Raw genomic sequence first — 21,696 nt, 5'->3', positions numbered from 1 at the left:
TGTCTGTCAGCATCTTGTGTGTAACACCCTAACTAACATAGGCGTATTACGTGATTTTTAAACATGCTGTGCAGCTCGTTGCTACTCAACGAGGTTTATGAAAAACGTGATTAATTAAAAATTTTGCTTTTTAATTAAACTTATAAAATAATATTACAAAAGACTCGGGATCCCGATTATAAAATCATTTACAAAAGTTTACTGTTCATACAAAATAATTGTCGCCTAGCGACTAGTTACAAAAATCAGCCTTGCTGTCCCGAGGATCGTACGCTCCAGGCCTAACCGCCCCGACATGTACAATCTTCATAAGCTCGCTCACAGTCCATCAGCTTTAGCCTTGCCTTTACCTACACATAAACGTAGAACTGTGAGTCGACAGACTCAGTAAGAAAAGCATAATAATATTCATACATAAAACCCGGTCATGATCAGACGCCCATACCCCTGATCATAACCCTAACTGCCGTGTCCAACACGATACTGAGTGCCACTACTGCCGTGTCCAACACGGTACCGAGTCACTACTGCCGTGTCCAACACGGTACTGAGTTCTGAACGTTCATAGGGACGGTACTATTGCCACGTAACAGCCTGATCGGTCGAACCGGTCATACTCCAGCCTGTACCGACGTGTTACTATATCCACCTGATCGGTCGAACTGGTCATACTCCGACTGCTGGTCATACTCCAGCCTGTACCGACGTGTTACTATATCCACCTGATCGGTCGAACCGGTCATACTCCGGCTGCTGGTCATACTCCAGCCTGTACCGACGGGATACGTCAATAGTACGGAACCACCAACCAAGTGTCAGCCTGATCGGTCGAACCGGTCATACTCCGGCTGCTGGTCATACTCCAGCCCGTACCGACGTGACAGGGTTGGATGGTTCGAAGCCAACATACATAACTAATGTAATCTACATATGCATACTGTTATACTAATCTTACCTGGATTCCGAATTCAGGTGTCTTATCAACTTTGGAACTTTAGGCTAACGCGGCGGATTACAGGCTCCTAAACCATAAAAATCACAACACTATAAGTGACACGCTAAATCACTTCCCGGGGACTTAAACTAGGAACTAAAAGTTTCCCTATCGATAAAAAGCATGGCAATACCCCCTAAAACATAAAATCGAGAGAATCCAGGGTTTTAGAATTTTCCCCAACCGGTAGACAGGTTGCCCAACCGGAATTCCGGTTCTGGGAAAATTCAGAACCCCATCCGGAATTCCGGATGCACAACCGGAATTCCGGTTCCTCGTAGGCAGCAAACATAAAAATCCATATCTTGCTCAAATCAACTCCAAATCAAATGAAACCTTCCAGACCTGTTCTCTATATACCCTAGAACATTTCTAAAGCTTCAAAACCACCCAGAAAGCACAATAGCAAAAATCACAATTAAAGCTCAAGCTTTGAGTTCTAAACTCAAACTTGAGTAAAATCACCTAACATGCATTCAAACCAACTCAAATCCTCTTAAACAAGCATAATATAGCCTCTGGAAACAATTAAAAACATCAACAACATCACAGCAACAGATTCAATTCATTTCTCTTTGAAAACCATATTTTTGAGTTAAAAATTCCCAACTTGAAGCAAAGCAATTAACATGCATTACTAACAACCTAAATAACTTCAATTTAACAAGCTTAAATCACAGAATATTACAACAAAACACAGCAGCAACAACATCCAAATAATCCATGCATAACTCATATTTTCACCATTTTTATTCAAGAAAATAAAGGAAGAAGCTAGGAATCACATACCACAATCAAGAGATCACAAACTTAGGTTGAAGCTAGCTGAAAATCAAAGAAAATCCCAGCCCTAGAATCCCATTCAACCATCCGAAAAAGAGAGAGGAAAAAGAGAGAGTTTCTTTGAAAATTTTCTATCTTTTTTCTAACTTGTGATTTTTTGATAAAAATGAAATAAAAGCTATTAAACACAACACTCCATTTCAGCCAACACTTAGCATAAAAACACATTTATTTTTCATTAATAAACTCACTAGAAGACAAAATACTAATGGGGCAAAAAGACCATTTTGCCCCTCCATACTAAAACCACATAAATAACACTAAAGGGGTATTTTTAGGAAATTCTAAATTCCCGGCCATTCCCGACATTCCCAATGTCTAATAAACCGTCCCAAACTACTAACATACTAAGTTGTGATTTCTACTGAGCCAAACACCGAGTTCCAAAATACCGGGTACCAGAATGCAAAATTATGCAAACTACTACATGACATAAAAATGCATCTCTGAATTCCATAATAACAGCATAATAAATTATTTAAATAGCTATAAATAATTTTCATAATTAATCATGATTAACTGCTAATTTCCAAATTAAACTAAGCGGTCTTTACAACTATTCCCCCCTTAAAAGGATTTCGTCCCCGAAATCTAACCTAAATAACTCTGGATATTGAGCTCTCATATCTGACTCTAGCTCCCAGGTGGCTTCGTCCACCTTGCTGTTTCTCCAGATAACTTTGACCAATGCTATGGTCTTATTCCGAAGGACTTTGTCCTTTCTATCCAGGATCTGCACTGGCTGTTCTTCGTAAGTCATGTCTGGCTGCAGTTCAAGGCTCTCATAACTGAGTATATGAGAGGGATCTGAAACGTATTTTCTTAACATCGAGACATGGAATACGTTGTGAACTGCTGATAAAGCTAGAGGCAATGCTAACCGGTATGCCACTTGACCTATCTTCTCGAGAATCTCGAAAGGTCCTGTAAATCTAGGGCATAACTTGCCTCTCTTCCCGAAACGTTTGATCCCCTTCATCGGAGATACCCGTAAAAACACATGGTCCCCTATTTGGAACTCAACATCTCTGCGTTTCGGATCTGCGTAACTCTTCGTGCCTTTCTGTGAGGCAAGCATTCTAGCTTTTATCTTCTCTATTGCCTCATTGGTCCGTTGCACTGACTCTGGACCTAGGTATTTCCTCTCCCCTGTCTCATCCCAGTGGATGGGAGATCTACACTTCCTACCGTATAACAGTTCATAAGGAGCCATCCCTATCGTACTCTGATAACTGTTGTTGTAAGAAAATTCTATCAACGGTAGATACTTATTCCATGAGCCTTCAAAATCCATAACACAGGCTCGTAACATATCCTCCAATATCTGAATTGTCCTTTCGGACTGACCATCTGTCTGAGGATGGAATGCTGTACTGAATTTCAGCTTTGTACCCATTGCTCGTTGCAAACTTTTCCAAAATTTGGAGGTGAACTTCGGATCCCTATCCGAAACTATAGACTTCGGTACCCCGTGAAGTATTACTATCTCTCTGACATACAACTCTGCCAACTGATCCACTGTAAATGTTGTTCTAACCGGCAGAAAATGAGCAGATTTCGTAAATCGATCCACCACTACCCAGATGGAATCAAATAAACCCGTGGTCCTAGGTAACCCGACCACAAAATCCATCGTGATATCTTCCCATTTCCATTCTTGTAGGGTTAGAGGCTGCAACAACCCCCGTCGGTCTCGATGTTCGGCCTTAATCTGGCGACGAGGTGAGGCATCTCGATACGAATTCTACCAAATTCTTCTTCATACCGCTCCACCAGAAGTACGGTTTCAAATCTTGGTACATCTTAGTGGTGCCGGGATGCAGAGAATACGGGGTAGAATGAGCCTCCTCAAAGATCTCATTCCTAAGTTCCACACTATTCGGGACACAAACCCTAGCTTTATACAAAAGCATCCCGTTATCTGACACTGAAAAGTCCTTGGCTTGACCAGCCAACACCTCATCTCTGATCTTCACTAACTCTGGATTCGTCATCTGAGCGACTTTTATTCTTTCCAACAGATCAGATTGCAGCGTTAAGTTGTGAAGCTGACCTACCACAAACTCAATGTTGGATCTAACCATATCCTCTGCTAGCTGAGGAGAGATCTGAATCATACTAGCTACTTGCCCGGGACCCTTTCTGCTCAGGGCATCGGCCACTACATTGGCCTTCCCGGGGTGATAGAGGATCTCACAGTCGTAATCTTTCACTAATTCCAACCAACGCCTTTGTCTCATATTTAAATCTTTTTGAGTGAAGAAATACTTGAGACTTTTATGGACGGTATAGATTTCACACTTTTCCCCATAAAGGTAATGCTGCCAAATCTTCAATGCGAAAACCACCGCGGCCAACTCTAGGTCATGAGTCGGGTATCGTTGTTCATAATCCTTTAACTGATGGGAGGCATAAGCGATAACCCGATCGGCTTGCATCAATACACACCCCAAACCCTGTTTGGATGTGTCACAATAAACTACAAACTTTTCCTTGTCTGAGGGCAAAGCTAGTACTGGAGCGGTAATCAACCTCCGCTTTAGCTCCTGAAAACTAGCTTTGCACTTGTCTGACCAAATAAATCGCTGATTCTTCTTTGTAAGCTCGATTAGGGGCATTGAAATTTTTGAAAACCCTTCCACGAACCTACGGTAGTACCCAGCTAATCCCAAGAAGCTTCTGATCTCTGTCAATGTCTTCGGTCTCAGCCAATCCCTGACGGATTCGATCTTCCCGGGATCCACCTTGATCCCATCTTTGCTCACAATGTGCCCTAGGAAGGACACCTGAGTTAGCCAGAACTCACATTTCTTGAACTTGGCATAAAGCTTATGTTCTCGAAGCCGTTGCAGTACCATCTGAAGATGTAACTCATGCTCCTCTTCTGATTGAGAGTACACGAGGATGTCGTCGATAAACACAATCACACAGATATCGAGGAAATCCTTGAATACTCTATTCATCAAGTCCATGAATGCTGCAGGAGCATTGGTTAGTCCGAACGACATAACCAGAAATTCGTAATGTCCATACCTAGTGCGGAAAGCCGTCTTCGGAATGTCCTCCTCTCGGATTCTCAACTGATGATAACCCGAACAGAGATCAATCTTAGAAAAGACCGTCTTCCCCTGAAGCTGATCGAACAAATCATCGATCCTAGGTAATGGATATTTATTCTTCACCGTCAGCTTGTTCAATTCTCTGTAGTCGATGCACATTCTCATAGATCCATCTTTCTTCTTGACGAATAAAACCGGGGCTCCCCAGGGTGACACACTGGGCCAAAAAAACCCTATGTCAAGCAACCCTTGGAGCTGAATTAATTCCTTAAGTTCAGCTGGAGCCATTCTATACGGGGCTTTGGAAACCGGTTCCACCCCTGGTGCCAAATCTATCACGAAGTCAATCTCCCACTGAGGTGGTAACCCTGGAAGTTCTTCGGGAAAAACATCCAAAAATTCTCGAACCACTTTGATGTCCTCTGGTCGAATGGTATCTGGCCGAGTGGTGTCCACCACCACGGCCAGAAACCCTAAACAACCGTCGTGCAACAATTCTCTAGCTGACATAGCCGAGATCACCGGGATCCGAGATCCCTGAACTGAACCAACAAACACAAATGGTTCTTCACTTTCCGGTTGGAAGATCACCATCTTCCTTTTACAATCAATACTCGCCGAATATTTAGATAGGAAATCCATTCCTAAAATAATGGCAAACTCAACTAGACTCATCTCTATCAAGTCAGCACTTAACTCTCTACCATCTATCCTGATCGGCATAGACCTAATCCACCTGTTGGAGATAACCAACTCTCCGTCAGGTAATAGGGTTCCAAACCCTAATTCATATCTATCGTACGGTCTATCCAATTTACTAAAGACTTTGGCCGCCACATAAGAATGTGTAGCCCCAGAATCAAACAGCACTGAGTAAAGCGAGTTATTAACGTAAAGGCGACCGTGACAACTGATGGGCTGGCATCTGCATCAGCCTGAGTGATGGCGAACACCCTGGCTGGAGTGGGTATCGCCGGAGCTCTTGGTGCCTCTGATCGGAGCTGGGGACAGTCCCTCTTGAAGTGTCCAGGCATGCCACAGTGAAAGCATCCCTGACCCTTGCACTCACCCCGATGGGCCCTTTTCCAGCTAGGGCACTCGGGATAGGAGAATCGGGTCTCGGTACCACCAGGACGACTCTTTCTATTCTGGTTCCCCCGGAACTGTTGGGTTTTATGCCCTAAATAAAACTCATTTCAAAATAATCAGATTTACTTATTAATATAGATCAGAAATAACATTTAATGTTGCATGGTTCACATGATTTATTTCATGATTATATGTACATAATGTATAAATTCATCTGAAACCCTTTTCACATTCTTGATCCTGTTTATTGTGCCGTCAACACATTGGAAAGTAAACATGACTATGTGAATAAAGTTTTCCTAGATTTATCAGACATAGGGTTTTACTGATATGATAATCTACAATAGAGTTTACTTGCATTTGGAGAAGTGCTATGTTCTTTCCAGAGCATTGGTTAAAGTAAAGCTCAGGTTGGATGCATGGAGTATGCATCGGAAGGGACCGATATTGAACTTTGACTTAGATTTATTAAACTTACCGTAAAATCTATTCAAGTCAATATCGCCTAGTTGATCCTAGATCAAATGATCTTAATCCTGTTATGATTAGGCTCAATCTTGAAAGGCTATTCGTGTTCTTTGATTTGTTAGTTAAGCCTACTTTTAGGTCAGGGTGATACGTACATTTTGGGAGCACGGTAGTGCAATTGAGTGGGAGCGCTAGCATAAACATGGAATCTATAGCTTCTATCTGGCGAATAGTAAGCAAAGGATGATCTCCTTCGAGCTTGACCAAACGAAAATAAATGGTGGAGATCTCATTTCACATAAGCTGAAATATCATTTATACGGGGTCAAGTGTTTTAAGGATAAAATACATAGTAGGGTGTTACGGTAATCTAATCCCTTTACTGTGTAGATCATTCATATAAAGGATCATTGATCAAATTAGGATTATAACAATGGATAACTAATGATGTTTCTATATGGTGGAACATATAGAGCATTCTATATACTGAGAGTGCAATTCTAAGTTCTATGCGTGGAATCAACGAAGAATTAATAAGTTAGTGAATTTTAGTGCTAAATTCTTGATCTACTTATTGGAAGCTCGGTTATATAGACCCATGGTCCCCCCACTAGTTGAGATAATATTGCTTGTAAGACTCATGTAATTGGTTTTGATTAATCAATTATAATTCTCAAATTAGACTATGTCTATTTGTGAATTTTTCACTAAGTAAGGGCGAAATTGTAAAGAAAGAGTTTATAGGGGCATATTTGTTAATTATGATACTTTGTATGGTTCAATTAATAAATATGATAAATGACAATATTATTTAATAATTATTTATAGTTATTAAATAGTTAGAATTGGCATTTAAATGGTTGAATTAGGAAATTGGCATTTTTGAGAAAATCAGATACAAAAGGTGTTAAAATTGCAAAATTGCAAAACCCAAGGCCCAATCCACTAAGGCATGGCCAGCCACTTTTGTAGGCAATTTAAACTGATATTTTCATTATTTTAATGCCAAATAATTCAAACCTAACCCTACTGGAATGCTATAAATAGATAGTGAAGGCTTCAGGAAAATTACACTTAAATTTTCTATTTTTCCTTCAGAGAAAAACCTGAGCTTTCTCTCTCCCTATCTTTAGCTGCCACTTCTTCTTTCTCTTCCCTCTTCAATTTCGAAAATCTTAGTGTGAGAGTAGTGCCCACACACAGCAAGTGATACCTCAATCATAGTGAGGAAGATCGTGAAGAAAGATCATCAGCAAAGGAGTTTCAGCATCAAAGATTCAGAGAAAGAGATCCAGGTTCAGATATTGATAATGTTCTGCTACAGAAAGGAATCAAGGGCTAGATATCTGAACGGAAGGAGTCATTTAATTCCGCTGCACCCAATGTAAGGTTTCTTAAACTTTATATGTGTTTAATTTATCGTTTTAGAAAGTTCTTATTTAGGATGTTAATAAACATACTTGTGAGTAGATCTAAGATCCTGGTAAAATAATTTCCAACAGGAACCTCTTGTTCTGACTCGAGCCACCGGATGCAGTGGGTGCTCTCTTCCTCTGATCAATGGCCGAACCACTACTCCCCCTGCTACAGCCTGATGCAGGAGGGGTAGGAGCCCCGCCACTCGCCGGAGTACTAGCTAACTCCGACATACACCCAACTGCGCCCTCAACTCGCAGTGCCTTCTCCACCATCTGAGCATAGGTGGTGTTTTCGTCCGTGGTGATCATCAAATCATGTTTGATCTTCGCATTCAACCCATCCAGGTACTTCTCTTTCTTGCTGAAATCGGTCGGCACAATACCCGAGGCTAACCTCGCCAACCGGTCAAACTGAGTAGTATACTCGGTGACGCTCATATTCTCACACTGGGTCAGGTGAGCGAACTCTTTCCACTTGGCGCTTCTGACCGCCTCATTATAGTACTTGGCGTTGAAAAGTTTCTGAAACCTTTCCCAGGTCATGGTGGTGACATCGTGAATCTGAGACACCATGTCCCACCAGACCAGAGCGTCCTCCTGGAACTGGAAAGTGGCACACACCACTCTATCATTACCGGTGACACCCATGAAGTTCAGAATCTTGGTAATCACCGTCAGCCATTGCTCGGCCTTCATTACGTCTGGACCTCCCAAGAAAACCGGAGGTGCTTGCTTCCGGAACCGTTCATACAGAGGTTCCAATCTATTGGCCGCCACCACTATCTCGGCACAGGCGGCGAGGCGGGTGCCACCGGAACTACGGCACCGGAACCGGCAGGAGCACCCCTGCCGTCTCAACCTACGAATCTCGAGGTCTTGCTCTTCTATCCCGGCTTGCATCTCGGCAAACCGAACCTCCCACTCTGGGCTCCCCGATCGGCCGGGGAGCACAGGCGGCTGTGGCGGGTTCTCATCACCCCGACCACGAGCCCTGCCTCGGAGACCTCTACCTCGACCCCTAACTGGCGGGGGAAACTAGGCTCCCTGACCTTGATTCGACCCCACTGAGTTGCCCTGACTCCTGGTAGTCCGCCTGGCGTCCATCTAGTTAGAACCGCCTGCGAAACCAAGAGTTGGCATATCAGGTCGTATTCAAGGAGAGCTTACTAATGCCGCTTAATTTGGAAATTACAAACGAAACATGCGCCTATTCTACTATCAGGCTACTAACATGCTTCCTAACAGGCTTTTCTTTTTTTTTTTTATAAATAAACTACTAAAGCAATAAAGGCTTACTGAACCGTGAAACGAGCTAACTGCTGATGATGATTGTACATGTCGTGACGATCTTCGAAAGACAACCTGGCGGCTCTGATACCAAATTGTAACACCCTAACTAACATAGGCGTATTACATGATTTTTAAACATGCTGTGCAGCTCGTTGCTACTCAACGAGGTTTATGGAAAACGTGATTAATTAAAATTTTTGCTTTTTAATTAAATTTATAAAATAATATTACAAAAGACTCGGGATCCCGATTATAAAATCATTTACAAAAGTTTACTGTTCATACAAAATAATTGTCGCCTAGCGACTAGTTACAAAAATCAGCCTTGCTGTCCCGAGGATCGTACGCTCCAGGCCTAACCGCCCCGACATGTACAATCTTCATAAGCTCACTCACGGTCCATCAGCTTTAGCCTTGCCTTTACCTACACATAAACGTAGAACTGTGAGTCGACAGACTCAGTAAGAAAAGCATAATAATATTCATACATAAAACCCGGTCATGATCAGACGCCCATACCCCTGATCATAACCCTAACTGCCGTGTCCAACACGATACTGAGTCCCACTACTGCCGTGTCCAACACGGTACTGAGTCACTACTGCCGTGTCCAACACGGTACTGAGTTCTGAACGTTCATAGGGACGGTACTATTGCCACGTAATAGCCTGATCGGTCGAACCGGTCATACTCCATTCTTGGTCATACTCCATGTCGTACCGACGTGTTACTATATCCACGATCGGTCGAACCGGTCATACTCATTGCTGGTCATACTCCGGCTGTACTGACGTGTTACTATATCCACTGATCGGTCGAACCGGTCATACTACTTGTTGGTCATACTCGGCTGTACCGACGGGATACGTCAATAGTACGGAACCACCAACCAAGTGTCGGCTGATTCGTCGAACCGGTCATACTCCATTCGGGTCATACTCCAGCCTATACCGACGTGACAGGGTTGGATGGTTCGAAGCCAACATACATAACTAATGTAATCTACATATGCATACTGTTATACTAATCTTACCTGGATTCCGAATTCAGGTGTGCCGGTCAACCTGACTGGAACTTTAGCTGCGCGGCGGATTACAGGCTCCTAAACCATAAAAATCACAACACTATAAGTGACACGCTAAATCACTTCCCGGGGACTTAAACTAGGAACTAAAAGTTTCCCTATCGATAAAAAGCATGGCAATACCCCCTAAAACATAAAATCGAGAGAATCCAGGGTTTTAGAATTTTCCCCAACCGGTAGACCGGTTGCCCAACCGGAATTCCGGTGTTGGGAAAATTCAGAACCCCATCCGAATGGGATGCACAACCGAATTCCGGTTCCTCGCAAGCAAACATAAAAATCCATATCTTGCTCAAATCAACTCCAAATCAAATGAAACCTTCCGGACACATTACTATATATCCCCTAGAACATTTCTAAAGCTTCAAAACCACCCAGAAAGCACAATAGCAAAAATCACCATTAAAGCTCAAGCTTTGAGTTCTAAACTCAAACTTGAGTAAAATCACCTAACATGCATTCAAACCAACTCAAATCCTCTTAAACAAGCATAATATAGCCTCTGGAAACAACTAAAAACATCAACAACATCACAGCAACAGATTCAATTCATTTCTCTTTGAAAACCATATTTTTGAGTTAAAAATTCCCAACTTGAAGCAAAGCAATTAACATGCATTACTAACAACCTAAATAACTTCAATTTAACAAGCTTAAATCACAGAATATTACAACAAAACACAGCAGCAACAACATCCAAATAATCCATGCATAACTCATATTTTCACCATTTTTATTCAAGAAAATAAAGGAAGAAGCTAGGAATCACATACCACAATCAAGAGATCACAAACTTAGGTTGAAGCTAGCTGAAAATCAAAGAAAATCCCAGCCCTAAAATCCCATGCAACCAGCCGAAAAAGAGAGAGGAAAAAGAGAGAGTTTCTTTGAAAATTTTCTATCTTTTTTCTAACTTGTGATTTTTTGATAAAAATGAAATAAAAGCTATTAAACACAACACTCCATTTCAGCCAACACTTAGCATAAAAACACATTTATTTTTCATTAATAAACTCACTAGAAGACAAAATACTAATGGGGCAAAAAGACCATTTTGCCCCTCCACACTAAAACCACTTAAATAACACTAAAGGGGTATTTTTGGGAAATTCTAAATTTCCGGCCATTCCCGACATTCCCAATGTCTAATAAACCGTCCCAAACTACTAACATACTAAGTTGTGATTTCTACTGAGCCAAACACCGAGTTCCAAAATACCGGGCACCGGAATGCAAAATTATGCAAACTACTACATGACATAAAAATGCATCTCTGAATTCCATAATAACAGCATAATAAATTATTTAAATAGCTATAAATAATTTTCATAATTAACCATGATTAACTGCTAATTTCCAAATTAAACTAAGCGGTCTTTACATTGTGCACTAGCAATTATCAATGTTCCTCCATATGCATTCTTAAGGAAAGTTGCATCAACCACAATTAGAGGTGTGCAGTGTTTCCAGCCTTCTATTGAGACCCCTAATGCAAAGAATAGGTACTTAAAATGCCCATTGTCATGTTGGACTAAGTCTGTTATTGTTCCTGTAAAATTATGAGAGAGTGTTGTCACATTAGAGCTACTGATTAGTTGCTATAAGATTAAGTGTAGTTTAAGACCAAAGAAGTTATACCTGGATTGCATTTTTTGATCATGTGCAGAATCCCTGGAATTTCATTGTATGAATCATATGGGCAGCCTATTACTTTTTCTGAAGCCTTCTGTTTTGCTCTCCAAGCTTTTTGGTGAGAAATTGAGACACTATAGTCTTCTGCTACATCATCAACAATCCCATTTGGCCTGTAGTTTTTTTTTTTTTGGATTGCTAATTTTTCTTTTGATGCAGTCAGCTATTATGTTACTTGTTGCTTGGGGGTGATCGTCATGGATGCGTTCTATTGAGCATGTATGATCTTCCACAAGTTTTCTGACTTTGAAGAGATTTGTTTTTCCATGTTTTGTTGCCAAGAAGTACCATTTACAATTTTTATCAACACACACACTAAGCTGTAGTCCTTTGTTGATGATCTTTTTACCCTGTGTTGTTCATTCATTTTGATTGCATATAGGCTCATGGCAAGCTTTACTGTTTCCTTGTCTTGGAAAATTTTCCCAACTCTTATTATGTCAATCCTTGGATCTTTGATGATGTTTGTTTTGTTTTCCCAGCTTGAGTTGGTAGCTTCTATAGTTCTTTTTGTGATGTAATTAGCTACTGAGAGTGCATAATCTGTCCATGTAGGAATTGGATCAATATCTTGTATATATGGTTCTTCATTTTCATAGGTTGCAGAGGTTCTGTCAAAGCAAGTAATTTCTTGATGTAATAGTTGGTTGACAGCATCCAATGACTGTGTATAGTTAATGAATAGTGGGAAGGCAACCTCATTGTCATTTTTTTTTCCTGATATGCTCATAAATTCTGCAAGAATTATCGTCCTTGATCCTCATTTGTGGTATACCTTCTTGTATTTGAAATTGTATATCAAGAACAGTGGTGATGTTGTTTAATTCCAAAGTATGACAGATTAGTGTTCTCAGTTCTTGGTATGAGAAACCTTTTGGTATCAATATACCTGTTACTTGATAATCCGTGTATAAGCATCTATCTACAAATTTTCCATTGTAGTATAGTACCAACAGTAAATGTTCCATGATTCTGTTATAGAACAGAGTAGTAGTTTTAGATAGAAGTAATTAATAGTTTTATAAATTATATGTTTAGTTTCTTATAAAATATGAAAAACTTACTGGTTTTTGAAACTTTTTCTGTGTAAATCAGATTGTAGGAGCTGTGATCATGTTGCTTTTTTCTCTTCGAGTAGCATTGACTGAATCTGACATTTGCGAGTAGCTTCGAGTAGCTTGGAGTAGCTTCAAGTAGTTTTTGGATCTCATAGTCGAACTGTTTGATCGAAGGTTCAATGATGACTGAATTTTGATGACGAAAGCTTCGAGTAGCTTCAATGATGAGTTATCTCGGCACCTTCGATTAGCAACTGTACAGTTTTGTTTTGATTTTTGTTGATCGAAGCTTTTGTCAAGCTTTAATGGTGTTTTGTTTTTGCAGGTTCGAAAGTTGCAGAGCTTCAATGGTGTTTTGAATTTTCGAAGGTTTCTTTTTGATTTTTTTTTTTTGTTTTCAATTGGTTTTATACGGTTTGGCGATACGCACGGGTTGATCCATTTTTTATGGTTCGGTAGGAATTTTTTTCCTAAATTTCGGTAGGGATATACGTATATATGGTATTTTTGTTTTTTTCGGTAACTGTAACATTAATATGTTAATTTGGTATATTAGTAAAAATTGCCCATATTTTTAGGTTATATTAATATTTGGGCCTACTTTTTTCTCGAAAGATATTTTAAATAGTCTAACTTAAAAGGGTTTTATAAAAATATTAAGTTTTGGTCAAATGTTTACAATTTTACTATCACATAGCAAAAAATTACCTTTATATTGTTCTGGGCTTTTATTTTTCTTTTATACTTAAACACTGAATATCAAGAACAATGCCTCCATATTCTTCTACACCCACGCACAGAACCACCACAGCAACACGAACATACCCGGAAAATAACTATTAATTCCAGCAAGATTGAACAAAAACAGTGAAATCGACGTCAAATAAATAATCATGGCAAAACAACTGCAAAACAAATCATAAAAGAAAAGGAAAAAAGAATTGAAAAAAACTAACCATCTTTGTACAACCTCAACACTCTATGTAATAGCGGCTATATTACAAGCCCAGTCTTAAAAAATCAGAATAAAAAAACTACTAAAACAAACCTAAACCAACATAAAAATAAATGTAAGACAATGAAGCAGAAATAACCACTTAGAAAAATATAAAAGAACCACACACCTCAAAACCCTTTTGCCAGTGAACTCGTCAAATGTATTTATAGGAAAATCAAAGTAAAAAAACCACAAAAACAACCATAGAGAAGGAGGAAGAAATATATTTATAGCCTCTATCTTCCACATTCATGGACAAAACCACCACAACAACACGAGAACACCTGGAAAATAACCATTAATTTCGGCGAGATGGAGCAGGAACAATGAAATCAATGTCAAATAAATAAATCATGACAAAACAATCGTAAAACAACACTAAAATAAATAAAAAAAAAATAAAAGAAAAAAGGATTAAAAAAACTAACCATCTTCTACACAACCTCAACACCAGATGCAATAGAGACTATATTTGCAAGCCTAGTTCTGAAAAATCAGAATAAAAAAATTACACTTTTTTTTCTAAAAAACGTGGCTGAAAATTTCAAAAACTAAATAAAAAAAAATGAAAAGAAAATAAATAAGAAGAACTGAACAAGAAATAAAATAAAACACATATATGTTAATGGAGAGAAAGCGAGACAACTTGAGGAATAAGAGAGTGAAAAATAATAATAACCAATGAATTTTGAAACAAAAAAGAAAAAAAAATCTCACAAAGAAGAAGATGAACATGGAGAGAGAGAATAATGAAAAGTAACGAAGTAGTGTACATAATGAGTCTAATATATTTCATCATCAAATAAATTAAAAGAAAAAAAAAATATGGTCATGTGACAACCAAATATCACATCAAACTTTTATTAATTTTTTATTCAAGAAATAAATATTAAATAGGATCCTATTAAATATGAAACAAGTGTCAAAATAGGGTATTACAAATTTTATGTTGCTTACAAAAAAGACACTGTACAAATTAACACTAAAATGTTAAAAACGCGTGTCACAATATAAAAATAATAAATATAAAAAACAGCACACCATGTAAAAATCTCTAATTTAAAATGGATTATTTCAAAATTATACAAAGATAATAAAAAAAATTACCAAAATACGATAGAATTTTAAATATTTTTACAGTTTTTAAGATTTTATTTACAAAAAATATAGTTTTTTTATATATATATTTTCATGTTATATTATGTTGTACTCTTATTATTTTGTTATTTGTATATTATTTTAATGTTGTTTGGATGTTGATTTTATTTTCTTGTTACTTTTATATAGTTCTTATTATTTTTGTGTTGTTTTATATGACTCTATAAAAATATAAAAAAAAATATTTGAACGGTGTAAAAATTTTAACAAAATATAATTTGTGTAATTTTTCCTAATTAAATACAATATGCAATTTCTTCCAAAAAAAAGTTTTTTTATATAAATATGGGGAAAATTGATGTAATTTATTTTTATATGGCATGATTAAATCATGCAAAAAGAAATAAGATTAAAAAATAATCAAAGTTTAAGATATCGTAAACAAAAAAAAAAGACCATAAATAAATTTGATAAAACCTCTAATAGCAAATATCGCCAAAAAGTCACCGAAAAAGACATCGGCACCAAAAAATCACTAGAAAGTATCGACACTGGAAATATCACTGGAAAAATTATCGCCACCAGAAGAATCGTCAGAATAATCATCAAAAAAGTCAATAGAGTTGTGTCGTCGTTGAAAAGGTCACCAGAGTTAGATGTCTCAAATATAAATTAAAATAGAACCGATTGTATAACATAATGAATAAAAATAAATAACATACAATAACTCAAATCGGTTATAAGTAAAACATAACCGGTTCTATAACATGAATAAAAACAAATAACATAAAATAACTTAAACCAGTTATAATTAAAATAGACTCGGTTCTAATTCTATATCATAATGAATATAAACAAATAACATAGAATAACTCAAATCGATTATAATTAAAAAAAAAATTAAAATACTGAAATATAAATTAGAAAAACAAAACTAGTTCCACAACAAATTAAGTAAAATCGAATAACACATAATACCTCATAAACTGGTTATAATTAAAAAAAAAAAAGACGAAGATCAATTCTAAAAATACTGAGGCATAATCTAAATTGAACCGGTTCCATAACAAAATAAATAGAAAGATAAATAACACACAATAACTCAAAATATATGAGAAAGAAACTGGTTATATTTATCAACTAATTAAAAATTTTGACAAAAAAAATTAGTTCTATAAAGCAACAAAGATAAAAATTTACACACAAAAACCAATTAAATAAAAATAAATAAATTAAAAACCAGTTCCTTGAATTAACTAAATCAAAAATCTGTTCCTGAAATAACTAAATTAAAAACTAGTTCTTTCAATTAATTAAATCAAAAATTAGTTTTTGAAATAAATAATTCAAGAATAAATGACTAAATAAAAAATTAGTTAAGACATACATTAAAATAGATTCATTCCACAATAAAATGACTAAAAAAATAACAAACAATAACTCAAAAACCAATTCTAATTAAAAAGAAAAAAGAATCAATTCCAACAACACTAGAACATAAATTAAATAAAACTGGTTCTACAATATATGAAAGTTTTAATATTTTTATTGACATGTTAATTTGATTGAAAAACATTCATATATGATTCTAGGGTCGATCTTGAAATTTAGTAGGACATAAAAAATATTTTTGCGTCCTTATTTAAAAAAGAATGTGATATATTTTAAAGTAAGTACAAAAAAAAATGTATATTTTAAAAAAAATAAAACAAAAATAAGTCCGAAAGACAAACTTAGCCGGTCTATATCCAAGGCCGAGCCTCTACGATCCCTATGAAACCCCATAGAGCTAAGACATAGAAAATATGAAAATCACATTCCTACTTGACTGCATTTCCCATTCAAACACGAGCAGTTCACTAGTTCTGTGCAGATAATTATGTGTTGAAATACACATCACTTAAGATAATTTCTCGACATTGCAGGAAAGATGTCAGTGTCATTTTTTTTTGTCTCTTACAATTTGGCTTACGTAATAATAGGTGCACAAAATAGCTCTTCCAAAATTACAAAGCCCATGAGCTGCCCGCCCCAGTAGAAGCACCAGTAGAGGTTTCCGCGACAAAGGAAGCACCATTAGCCGAGTTGTCCACAACAGCAGAAACCATAGCAGCCCAGCTTTCAATGTTACGTTTGGGGAATGTTTTTCGTACTTTTTAAGTTTCTCACTCCAGCCTAGTTTATTTAGTTGGTGTATCCAAAAGCCTACAATATAAACTAACATATTAACTTTTCAATTATACCAAGTGATTAATTATCATAACTTGTTAAGTTGTAACAATGTTTCCTTTTTCCTTCAAGCTATTTGAGTTAATAAGCTCTGATTACTTTTACTCAACATTCACCATCACACTTGAACTCTCTTTCTATTTTCTTCGGAGAGAACCCTCTACTTCTTGATCTTAGTTTGTTCCTTCTCACTTTTTCATGGCGCTTCTTCGAGCTCAGATTTATAAGCTTCAATGGTATTCAAAGCGAGCCCAGACGTATCGAATAACCTCTCTGATTGGAACTCTACCTCCATCGACCCATGTAGCTTCTCCGGCGTCTCTTGCATCAACCAGAGTTTACAGACACGTCCTAGAGAACCTCGATCTCCGCGACTCGTTCGAGTCACTCACTGCATTGGCTCAGCTCCGAGTCTCGAGCGGTTGAGCCTAAAGCGTAACCGTCTCTCCTACAACGTATTCTCCAGCGAGTTTCCGGCGTCTGTAACTTCTCTTGCCCGACTCTAGACGAAGAGAAGAGATAAGAAAAAACTTTAAAATATGGTATTTTATAAAAAAAAAAATATGAAATAACCCATAGTAAAAACTACTAAAAGTTGTGTAATTTCAAGGAAAAAAAATCAGGGTAAGTAGAAAAATACTACTTTTATTAATTAATTATTTTATATTTAATTGAAACATACCTCTTTTTATATGTATTGTACTTAAAATACCCTGACATAAGAGAGTCACGTGGAGATTATCTTAAAGTGACGGGCAAAATTGGTACAATATTAAAAGAAAGAGGTAAAAATGATAAACTTTAAAAAAAAAAGTAAAATAAAAGAGAACGATATGAAAAAAAGTATAAAGTATAATTTCCACACAAAAACCGATATGCAGTGGCCCAGGCCCAACCCATTCAAGCCCAAATGAAGACCGATCACATAGCTGTCGCCCACTTAGGAAAAAGGTTAAATGTGGACCAACTTCAACTACAAGAATAGTAAATGGTGGAAGCTTAGAAAAATAATGATAACAAAAGCTGATGATTATCATCATTTAAATCATGAACTTTGCTTTCACTAACCATCATACCATCAAGTACTACTAGTATACTTTGATATTATATGCCTCGAATCACTTTTGACCCAAACTCTGCCGCCTCGCTTTGTAAAGTGTCTCCAATAAGCTAACACTAAAATTAATGACCATTTGCTTTTTCATTATTGCTCTAGTAGGCTTTTTTTTTTATTGGTCAAGAGAATAGTAATATATTAAACAAATCAAAAGCCAAAAGGCAAAAGGTGGAAGCATTTAGTGCTACTACTGTTATTCCTAATCAAATAAATATAAAACCCACCTGCACTAAAACAAGAACTTTAAAAAAAAGTGATCAAAATCCCCATAAATTAAAGATGATATAATCTAACATAAAATCTAAGCCTCATGTAAATATAGAGCCAAGCCAAGAAACCAACCTTACCCACATCTTTTTAGACTCATTGAAAGATCCTCTACATCCCATAAATTAGCCTTTGTTTTCTACCAACGTCCTTGGCGTGAATCAATGTTAATGCTTCAACACTCTCTTCATCTCATTCACTCCTCTTCCTCAGTCTCCATAAATTCAAAGCCAATCCTAAAGCAAGTGTAGCAGGAGACATTCTAAACCCTCCCAAGTTCTGAACTGAACTCTCTCTCTATGGTTCAAATGGGTTTTCCTTTTCGTATTGTTCTTCTTCTGTTCTGCTTTTGTTTTCAAGCCATTCACAGCTCTCGGACATTCTCGCAGAGCTCAAAAACGACGTCGTTACTTAGTGTAGCGGCTTCCACCCAGAAGACTGTTAATGTTTTTTCATTGGATTCTAGATCCACCAAGACGCATGGCTACTTGAATCAGCAAGAGCAAAGCGTTTCGTCTTCCTCTTCAATTTCTCTCCACCTTCATTCACGAGTTTTTCTTCATAGACCTTCACATAACGATTACCGGTCGTTGAGTTTAGCTCGACTAAAGCGCGACTCAGCCCGAGTTAGATCTCTTACTACCCGATTGGATCTGGTCTTGGGAGGAGTTTCCAACTCGGATCTTAAACCAGCTGAGACGCAGAATAATGAGCTGGAAAAATTCAAAGCTGAGGATGTTCAGGCACCTGTCGTTTCCGGGACGAGTCAAGGAAGCGGTGAGTACTTCTCCCGAGTTGGAATCGGTAAACCAGCGAGTCCAGTCTACATGGTGCTCGACACTGGGAGTGACGTAAACTGGGTACAATGCGCACCTTGCGCCGAATGCTACCAACAAACGGACCCCATCTTCGAACCGGCGGCGTCTACTTCGTACGCGCCGCTTACTTGCGAGACCCAACAATGCAAGTCCCTCGACGTGTCCGAGTGCCGCAACGACACGTGCCTCTACGAGGTGTCGTACGGAGACGGATCTTACACCGTTGGTGACTTCGTCACGGAGACAGTTACTCTGGGCACGGTTGCTGTCGACAATGTTGCCATCGGTTGCGGTCACAACAACGAGGGTTTGTTTATCGGCGCGGCTGGGCTTCTCGGGCTTGGCGGCGGCTCACTCTCGTTCCCCTCACAACTCAATGCCACGTCGTTTTCGTACTGCCTCGTTGACCGGGATTCCGACTCCGCCTCGACTCTCGAGTTCGACTCGCCTTTCCCACCTAACGCTGTAACGGCGCCGTTACTCCGTAACCCTCAACTCGACACGTTCTACTATCTCGGCATGGAGGGACTCAGCGTCGGTGGCGAGTTGCTCTCAATCCCGAAATCTTTCTTCGAAATTGACGGAGACGGTAACGGAGGAGTAATCATCGACTCGGGAACCGCCGTGACTCGACTACAGACTGACATGTACAACGCGCTTCGTGACGCGTTCGTGAACGGTACTCGCCACCTACAGTCCACGGAGGGAGTGGCATTATTCGACACGTGTTACGATTTGTCTTCGAAGACGAGCGTGGAGGTCCCAACAGTGTCGTTTCACTTCCCCAACGGGAGCGTTTTACCGTTACCGGCTGAGAATTTTCTTATACCGTTAGACTCTAACGGAACTTTTTGCTTTGCGTTTGCTCCGACGTCGTCACCGTTATCCATAATTGGAAATGTGCAGCAGCAAGGTACACGTGTCGGTTTCGATCGGTCTAACTCACTTGTGGGTTTTACACGCAATAACTGTTAGTAAATTAAGAATTAGGAGAATGTTGTTAGAGGTTTGATAGGTTTGTGGATGACAGTTTTACCCCTTATCAGTTATCAAAGAAAGTATTTAATTTTTTCTCTTTGGGTGTTAAAATTTGGTGGCGTCAACGGTAAATTCAATTCAAGTGTGAGGTTAATTAATTCTGCTTATTATTATGATGTATAGCGCTAAACACTCGTACCGTGACAATGGCATTGCCCGTTACACATCCCAAAACAAGGGATAGAAAAATAAATAGATTAAAAAGAGAAAGCCGTTAAGTATATATTTGAAAAAAAAAACAAATAATTTGAGAAGTATCTACTCTCTTTTTTTATGAAGTACTTTACAGTTGTTAGAGATGTGTCTAATAATATTTTATTCAACTGACCAATAAGAGTGAAGTAGGAATAAGAATAGTCAACGGAAGATTCACGTGCAAATATATTTCATACCTGTCTGAAATAATTTATTCTTAGAAAGAAAATTAATAGAATTTGTTAAAGTTTTTATTTTATTTTAATTTTTTAATCACATAAATAAAAATAAAATTTTTTATTTTAATTATTTAAAAAAAACTAAGAATATATTTTACAATTATTTTTGTTTTTTAATTTTAAAAATAAAAAATAAAAGTGTGTCTTATAATTTTTATTTTTTATTTTTTAATTTTATTTAAGTAAGTCTGGGGCTGAGGTCGTGGTCCTAATATTGGGGTCGAGATCGGAGTCTGGGTCTCAAGATCTAAGTTGGGTTAAAAGTTTAAAATTTTTATTAAGAAAAAAAAAATTGTTTAAAAAATTTTAATAGTGATTTTTTTTCTTAAATTTTTAAAATTTTTATTTTTAGTTAAAAAATTAGAAAGTGAAAATAGTTTTATTGAACATAATTTTGAAAAATATATTTACTTTTCTAGTTAAAAAAATAAAAAACTGATTAAAAATGTATTATCAAACACATTCTAAGTTATTGTTTTTTTTTTTCTTACCATTGAAAGATTTTTGAATTTTAATTTGGTACTTTTTTATATAAAAAGTGTTGAACAGGTAAGCTAACAAATGAAGGTGCCGTTTGGTAACACTTTTGTTTTTTAATTTTTTAATCACAAAATGAAAGTAAAATTTTGTTTTTAAAAAATTTATTTTTAAAAAACAAAAATGTGTTCACTAACCACTTTTGTTTTTCAATTTTAAAAACAGA

At 37.5% G+C, this 21,696-nt stretch overlaps 1 protein-coding gene across 1 annotated transcript; it reads left to right on the top strand.

Annotated features, from left to right (window-relative positions):
* Positions 1 to 18,533: 18,533 nt before the first annotated feature.
* LOC115700841 (protein ASPARTIC PROTEASE IN GUARD CELL 1) lies at positions 18,534 to 20,594 on the top strand. Its single transcript, XM_030628506.2, has one exon. It carries the CDS (start codon positions 19,003 to 19,005, stop codon positions 20,494 to 20,496), a length of 1,494 nt encoding a protein of 497 aa, XP_030484366.1. The 5' UTR covers positions 18,534 to 19,002; the 3' UTR covers positions 20,497 to 20,594.
* The last annotated feature ends 1,102 nt before the right edge of the window (positions 20,595 to 21,696 follow it).

The sequence above is a fragment of the Cannabis sativa genome, chromosome 8 (genome assembly GCF_029168945.1).
Source record: "Cannabis sativa cultivar Pink pepper isolate KNU-18-1 chromosome 8, ASM2916894v1, whole genome shotgun sequence".
Classification (NCBI taxonomy): domain Eukaryota; kingdom Viridiplantae; phylum Streptophyta; class Magnoliopsida; order Rosales; family Cannabaceae; genus Cannabis; species Cannabis sativa.
Note: the sequence above shows the minus strand (reverse complement) of the source record. Positions and strands in the feature narration are given on the sequence as shown.